At 49.4% G+C, this 8,237-nt stretch overlaps 1 protein-coding gene across 5 annotated transcripts; it reads right to left on the reverse strand.

The window, feature by feature from the left end:
• Positions 1–1,359: 1,359 nt before the first annotated feature.
• Positions 1,360–6,173, reverse strand: NHLH2 (nescient helix-loop-helix 2). Of its 5 annotated transcripts, none has more exons than XM_050333607.1 (3): positions 5,141–6,173; positions 4,874–4,951; positions 1,360–3,894 (listed from the first exon to the last, which is right to left on the reverse strand). In XM_050333607.1, exon 3 carries the CDS (start codon positions 3,080–3,082, stop codon positions 2,531–2,533), a length of 552 nt encoding a protein of 183 aa, XP_050189564.1. In that variant the 5' UTR covers positions 3,083–3,894; positions 4,874–4,951; positions 5,141–6,173; the 3' UTR covers positions 1,360–2,530. The 5 variants fall into 5 exon arrangements, with proteins under 5 accessions (XP_050189564.1, XP_050189568.1, XP_050189567.1 ...); XM_050333611.1 differs by having other exon boundaries at positions 1,360–2,985; positions 5,141–6,172; XM_050333610.1 differs by having other exon boundaries at positions 1,360–2,985; positions 3,844–3,894; positions 4,874–6,156.
• Positions 6,174–8,237: the final 2,064 nt, after the last annotated feature.

Raw genomic sequence — 8,237 nt, forward strand, 5'->3', positions numbered from 1 at the left:
CACAACACCTTCACTGCATGGACCTTGCTTGAGCATTATCTCAGCCCATGCCCCTGACACGTATGCAGGACCCCCAGAGGGGGAAGTGAGGCCAGGGGGAGTGGGGGGTTCACACCTACTTATCCCATAACCAGTGTGCTTGAATCAGTGACTGCCAGTGACTGCAGCCACAGTACTTCACAATCAGGCATTGCAGAGCACTCTCTTCCCTAAAACATGCATTCCCCACTGTTGGGAAGGAAATATTATAGTTATCTTTTTATTAACTAAGTTCTTCCAAATGCTAGTAGCACGAAGGGTTGCTGGATATATAATATTGCTCAGGCAATTGCCATCAAACTCAACACAGTGCCAGATATTGAATCTAAGAAACAAGTCTGTCCCAAAGGAAACCAGTTCCAAACTTGGTGAAGTTATTTCAGTCCCAAAAGATGCAGGATTCAAAAACTGTGCATTGAACTACCAAACCAATGTGTGCTCCCTTGGGACATGGCAAGCGTGCCACTTGGTAGAAAGTGGAATTAGCAGCCTCTCTGACAGGATTTCTGCATGGAGCTTTTCAGCTGGTCAAGACCACACTTAATTAAACTGCTGTGCAAAGTGTCAGCCATAAAAATGGGAGGGGGGAGGGTTTTGTCTCTCCAGCAAGTAACAATGGATGATGCAGCCACCAGAGTCAATGGCAGTATTCAAACTATAGGTAAAATTAACCCCTTGTGGAAAACAAGAAAAGGATTTAATAAATGGAGTGGTCTAGAGGTCTCACATTACTCAGGTAATAACCTGTCTGCCATTGAGTCTATGTCTGTTCTGTGTTTCAAATGACAAGGTTTGTCAGTGAAGCCTTATATAAAAGAGTGTGGTTGAGGTTTTCTAAAGTAGGGAAAGGGTTCAAGATTTTTCCGTGGTTTCAGGAGAATTGGACCTGGCCAGAGAGGGATCAAAGATGAATTTAAATAAAAGGAAGAAAATCCAGTGCATTCAGGCAGGATGAAACATGTACATTTGGGTGGCAAAGGGCAAGGTGGCAAAATAGGTGCTTACAAGCATCAGACTGGATTGTACAGACTGAACTTTGAAATGTATGACCAGATGCCAGTCAAGACGTGACTGGGAGAAAGGGACATCAAGGGTCCTGTGTCTCCTCTGCATTTCCGGCAGGGCAGGCAGCTGAGAGCGGCTGGAGCAAGGGAGCTGTGGGGGAAGGACTGCAGCCTGAGACTCCCTAGGAAGACGCAGGTAACCTGTTGAAGCTTTCCCACGCACGACTTGAGAAGCCTCTGCAATCCTAATTCGTAAGGGCACCACATCTCTGTCTTACAGAAAGACCAATGGAAAAAATAATTAGGAAAAAACAGCTTTTATTTGATACTTTTATTTATATGCAAAACAGCTCACCATTCATGAGAGATATGAAAAACGCATCAGATAGAAACCAGATTTATCTATTTTCACTACAAAATATTGCATTATATAAAGCAACAGAGACACACAAAAAAACCCTGAAAAAGACTAAAATCTTTGGATAGCAGATGTGTTTTTTCTTTTTCTCTTTTATCCCTAGAATGCGCTTCTTGTTTTAAGAGATTCACAGCAAAGGACATGAAACATTTTCAGGTTATAGATTTTTTTTTTGGTTGTCACAAAGGAAAGCAGTCCTGGATTTACTTTTCTTTCTTTTTTTTTCTTTTTTTTTTAGGAAAAAAGTCCTTTCCTAAAAATATACCACACACATACACACACACGCTCACTCCCACACACATGCATGTATACACACACGCACATATACACTCACAAAGAAACTACTTCCCTTATAAACGATTTGCAAAGTACTTTTCAGACAGAACTATAGATCAGAATAACAACAAATTTTTTTAAAAAACTCTTCTAGTTAAGTGCTAGTGGTTGTCGATCCCACACAAGAAAAGAAAGAAAAAAGGTCAAGAACAAATGCCTTGATATATATAAAATATACTTATAAACAGGAAGAGAGGGGAGGTTTGTGGTACACAAGTGCAATATAATTGGAGGGAAAAAAATAAATTAAAAAGAAAACAAAATGACCACTGTATTGATCCCAACAAACACTCATAAAGTCAAACATAATATTCCACAGGAGAAAGTGTAAACACCCGACTATAGAAACCAATTGGCACGAAGTATCCAAAGTAAAATTGCCACCACTCTGAAAAATAAATAAATCTTGAAAAAAATAAATTGTCAACTCCTTCTACCATAAATAAAAAATAGTTATTTTTAACTGCACCCATGGGTCACACGTTTAAGGTCACAAGTAGATGTTTTTGGATATATATAAAGGGGCACTTGACAGCCTGAAGAAACAATCCGGTTTTACACTTCTCTTCGAAAAGCGGGCTCTCGGTCGGGTGGGAACCCCCCCCGGGGAGGGAGGGCAGGCAGCGGGGACCCCCCCGCCCCACCGCCCGCCCCGGGGAAGGCGCTGCCCGCCGCGGCCGGACCGGGGGCGGTGGGCGGGGGGTGTCCCGGGGCTCCGGGCGCCCGCCGGGCGCTACACGTCCAGCACGTGGTTGAGATAGGAGATGTAGCAGATGGCGAGGCGCAGGATCTCGATCTTGGAGAGCTTCTTGTCGGGGGGCAGGGTGGGCAGCAGCTTGCGCAGCTCTGCGAAGGCCAGGTTGAAGGCCTCCACGCGGATCCGCTCACGCGTGGCGTGGGCCGAGCGGTACTTGGCCGTGGCGCGGCGCCGCCGCCGCTTCTCCTCCCGGCTCAGCGGCGGCGGGTGCAGCCCCGGCCGGCCCCGACCCGGCCCTCCCGCCGCCACCCCGCCGCCGCCCCGGCCCTCGCCGCCGCCGCCCTCGGCGGGCTCCGGGTCGGACACGCAGCAGCTGAGAGCCTGGGCGTCCGCGCCGCCCAGGGACTCCGGGTCGGAGGGCGCCGAGGAGGGGTGGTCGGAGTCGGCGGCTTGGTCCGGGCTAAGCATCATCTTGGAGGGGGCGGAGGAGCCTTCCCGGGACAGAGAAAGCGGAGAGAGCGAGTCAGGGCACCGGGGATACAGGGGCAAGGCACGGGGCAGAGACACGGGCAGGGACACAAGGGACATGCCGGTCCCCGCGCCTTGCCCTCGGCGCCAGTACCGCCGGAGGGAGAGCCGGGCCGGCAGCGGGAGGGCGGGTCGCGGCTCCTTCAGGGAGTACTAACGGGAGCAATATCGGGGTAAACGATGCCCCCACACTTAACCATCTCCTTTCTAGAGTTTGACGGCAGCTTCAGCGGAATATACTCCCTGCCGTTATTCTAGGCGCTTGCTTGGGTGTAGGAACAGGCCCGGAAAGCAATAAAAGAATATATATTTTTTTCAAACAAGCTAATACCCAGTGGCCCAATATTATGTCGATTTCCCGACCCCTGCGCCCAATTTTAAGAGTCTTTTCTGTCCTGCCAATTTCTGCTTGACCATTTCTCTTTTGGTAATGCTCTATGGGATCCAGGCTACAGACATGATGCTTTTAAATACACAGATCAAGGTTCCCCATACATAACAAGGCCAGTGGGGAGATTTATTTCTCCAGTCCCTACGGGATCTGATGTATCTGCTGTGTTCTCCCCTCCGCTCTTTTCTCTGCACTCCTTCTGTTTTCTTTTTTTTCCTTCCCTGGCGCTAATTGTGCATATCGCGATTTGCCAGTTACCAAACGGGGATGTTGGGAGAGTCTCCGTTTTCTAAGAGTGGGATTCAAAAAGAAAGAAAACCCCACAGCTGCTGCCTAACTTTTCCATCCCTTTAAATTTTCCCTCCTCTCCCCACCCTGCGTGAAAAGAGGGGGGAAGGCTAAATAAATAAATAAATAAATGAGAACGTGCCTTTCAAAAGAAAATTGAATCGTATCTTCTTGCGGCCTCACAGAGCACCATCTGTCATGTAGACAGCAATACAAATCCGAGCGCGTCCGTGGACATGCCGGCATGTAATAAAACAATACATCAGGCAACTAGTGAATAACCTTGAACACAAATGTGTGCGTGTGTGTGTGTGTGTGTGTGTGTTTACGGCTGGGGTGTCGAGTGAGGTGGGGAGCGAGACCGAGGGAGGAGGGAACATCGCGTCCTCCCTTCCTCCGAATTCAGATTGTCAAGTATTTCCACATAAAGTTTCCAGGGAAAGTCCCACTCGGGCCTCAGACACGGTTGGGGAAATAATAATAATAATAATAATAATAATAATAATACGAGCAGGAGGAATTCTTCCCAGGCAAGGTTAGAGCCAAGCCTCCCCCACGGGACGAGAAGCTGGGCACGCGTGGCGGGCCAGCGGAGCTCCAACGGGGGCCTGGGCTCGGCACTCCCCGGGGTGCGCAGGAGGCCAGGACTGGGGAGGGGGAGAGGAGAGCGTTTCCTTCCCTGGGAAAGGGCCGTCTCTTGCCAGGGCCGTCGGAAACGCTTCCTCTTCGATTTTTAATAAGGAACGTTAATCAGGCCCACAAGGCAGGGGTAGGGAAAAAACCCGGCTAGCGCGCAGGTCAGGTATCAACGATCTCGTGGGGCAAAAAGATACATAAGAAAGGTTTAAAATCATCTTTCAACTGGGATTCAAGCGAGGGGGCTCATGCGAAAGCCCACTAGAGAGGGAGGATTTGCAGCGCGGTTGTACGAAAATGGGCAATTAAAGAGGTGCTTCCTGAAGAAAGTTGCTTAGAGGTTTTTCTGCGGTGTGAGTTGAATTTTTCCTTTTGGTTTATTGTTTTTATTATTTATTATCCATACAGTGGGTTTTAGTGAGCTGATCCGGAAAGAGGCTTTTTGTCCCCCTCCCTATTTTTTTTTCTTTTTATTATTACAGTAAACCAATACCCCTTGCTACCTGCAAAAGGGAGATATTGTTAAGGCTGCTTACCTCGGTGGAGTCGTTTGGACAGCCTCTCTCTCCAGGTCCCCTCGCCCCCTCGGCGATTCCTTTACAGTTCAAATGACCCTCCGGGAGCGGAGCATGGAAAAATTAAAAAATCAAAATGAAATCAAATTAATTACGAGCGGAAAAGTGTCCTGCTCGGATGGGGAAAGGTAGATCTCATCCCTCGCCGCGGCCTCCAGCGCTCCAGAGATGAGAGATGTTATCGCCGTGTTTGTTTGCGGAGTATGAATAACAACTTAAGTTACTTACGATGCATCTGGGGAGGAAAAAGCGTTTCCCCCATCAAAGTCCTCCTCCGCCCGCTTATTCGGGGCAGTGGGATGCAGCGCGCCAGCGGCTGCGCCCAGTCGGTTTTACAGGGGAAAAAGTGCCGTCTCCCCCGCTTTTCCTCCTCCTCTTCCCCGGTCGCGATAAATAACAAAAGGGATGCTGCGACAGCACCGGTACTGTCCGGGATTATTCCTCGTCTCCCACCCCCTCGGCCTTTCGTCGCCCGCGGCGGCCGCGCCGCTGCCGGGCCGGGCCGGACGCGGAGCCCGGGGCGCGGAGCCCGGCGCGGCGCTGCCGCTTTGTTCCGCCGCGGCCCGGCGCGCAGGCACGCCGCGGGTCGGGGTAACAATGCGTCGCTCCCTCCTTTCTTCTCTATTCTCTTTCTTTTTTTTTTTTTTTTTTTTTTTTTTTTTGGAGGGTGGTGTAACGTGCGGTTTTGTTAATTCACCGGCCCGGCGGAGAGGGGCAGGAGGAGGGGAAAGACGCCGTCGGAAAATGAATGTTTGGTTTAGTTTTTCTTCTAGTCCTTCAAGAGCTGGCGAGGGGAGGAAAAAAAGGGATAAACGAAACCCCCATCCATCCCTGAGCTTCCTAACTCCTCCTGCATCTTTCGAGTAAGGATAATGGAAAATATGCGAACGCTGAAAAAGAAAAGCAAAACAAAATAAACGAAAATCTCGGCGCGGGTTCGGAGCGGCTGCGAGAGATAACGGCGGTGCAGGGAAAGGTACGCTCACACGCAGAAAAAGAAAGTGCAGTTCCTCCTCCCACCCCTCCCGGAGTGGCAAAGAAGCCAAGGAGGGGTGCGGAAGGTGGCAACGGCGAGACAGAATGACAGAGAGGAGATACGTGCAGATCCACTCCTGGTACCAAAGGGTTTCGCCTAGAGATGGTCGGAAGAGATAAAGGCTCGGAGAAAAGGGGGCGGCATTTTTTCCCTCTTAAATTGGTATTTAATGGGAAAGCCTATTGGACAGAAACCTGGACACGAGTCACTTAATTGGACTTGACATCTGTCACAGTGTGGGAGTTTTCACAGCCCAAATATTTTCAGCAGATCAGATTCTCGCTGAATCTGTGCCACAAATTATAACAGTCGAGAGCAGCCCATGATATAAACCCTAGCCTCTGGATATACAGTCTCTAGACATACTCGCTCCCACTGATGTCGTCTCCCCGCCGACCAAATATCGGATACCCACTGATCTAGAAAAACACCGCTGGCATTTCGCATGTAAGATAATAAATAAGCTTTAAACATCAATTTGCATCATGTACACCAAGCATGTGGAGAATAATCAGACTGTTTTTTAGTTCATTTGTTTTGGTGGTCCCCATGCCCTGTCTCCCACCCACCCCAAATCCTGATCCATGGCAGTCATGGACCTGTCAGAGCCGGGGGGGCAGAAAGGCCTCCCTGGTGTCTTTGCCTTCTGCCCTCCCTGCTCCAGTGCACAGACAATGAGGCGAGGGAGCCAGCCATGAGTCTGTGGCTTTTCTGCTCACAAGAGGCTGGATGGAACCAGGCCCCTTCATACCAGAGCCAGGGGATGCCTGTGACCAAAGTGACTCCTCTTGCTGTCATCTTGCCCCAGTCCCTCCCAGATGGCAGTCCCCTCTCTGCTCTGATCCCCATCACCCTCTCTGCAGATCCCTTCAAATGGGGGCCGTAGCCACTTTCTTGGTGTAATAGTCTTCCTCTGTTGGGATTTTTCTGTGGCAGGAGCTTGTGCTGATAGGCACCCTTTGGAGCCCACATAAAGGAGCAGAAGGAGGGATGAGTAAGACAGAGCAGAACTAGTCTTGCTGCTCACCAGAAGCTCAGTGGGTCATTCCAGGTCCCATCAGCAGGATGGGTGCGGGTGAGGTGGCAGGAAAACACTTGCAGGGATGACTGCAGTTCACCCACATGCAACAGGCTGGGAGATCTCCAAATGAGGAGAGTTTCTGCACTTTTTATGATTTACAGGACTTAATGAGAATGAGTAGCATGCCTGCACAATTTGTCTATTTTTTTGAAAATGGTAGATACCCTAGCAAAGAATACAATCTCCCTGAATGTCACCTGGTCCTCTAGGAAAAGAAATGCCTGAAAGCAGATCCTCATGAACATTTGTTCCAGGGAAATTTAGCAATTTGTCTCCCTTCCCCTTCTCATAACAAGTCTCCAAGGCAGCAGGAGGCTGTCACTTATTTAGATGCTCTGACCACACATACTGGCACTGGTTTCACAGATATCCAGCATGATCCCAGCACTGCTTCTGGACGTGCTTGGCCAAATTATCCTTGGCTGCAATGGGACGTGCCAGGAAGATCCAGATTCAAATCACTGAGGCTGTGACACATCCCCACTAAGCCCAGGTTTCTGGTAACTTTCACAGGTGCTCTTTGGAGATCAGGATCTGAGCAGTTCAAGGTCACTGTGCTCCACACTGCAATGCCCAAGGTCCCATTCCATCAAACGACCATCCCACACTTCAACGAGAAAGCTGTGAAGGAGGCCTTCTCCAGCTCTTACTTGACCATGGCTCAGTGCTGGTGGCTCTGGCTTCCAGCACTCCTTAAGGTGTAAGTCTGAGGTCCCAGCCCACAGAATCTGCAGGTGATGGAATAAGTAGCTGGCTAAGGCTGCTATAGGTAACAGCCAGGAAGATGCTGATTCATATGAGCCAGCCTGCTCTCTGCTACAGATGCTCTCATCATATGGCTTGCTTTTTACTTTTAATTTCCAGGAAAAGACCAAACAGTTGCTTTTCAATGCCCTTCAGCTATGATGGACATTTCTGACACTTCATAAATTCTCCCAGCGGAGAGCTCTCCTGCCTCTCGCCACTCAAACTGGAAGAAGCAGCTGGTTTCAAGAGGTCACCAGAAACAATCAGACATTAAGGGTTAAAAGTGCAATTGATGGAAACTAAAAGTTTCACTTTGACAAAGGAGGGATGATTAAAGCTCTTCCTCCACCTCTTTGTGTCTTTTCCTTAGGAAATAGTTTGCCACAAGTGGAGACCTGCATATTGGGAATCAGTATGGTCCCAAAGAAAGCTGCACAGATGCAAGGCCACCTTGCGATTTG

The sequence above is a fragment of the Myiozetetes cayanensis genome, unplaced genomic scaffold (genome assembly GCF_022539395.1).
Source record: "Myiozetetes cayanensis isolate MyiCay16 unplaced genomic scaffold, myiCay2020 scf5-8, whole genome shotgun sequence".
Lineage (NCBI taxonomy): Eukaryota > Metazoa > Chordata > Aves > Passeriformes > Tyrannidae > Myiozetetes > Myiozetetes cayanensis.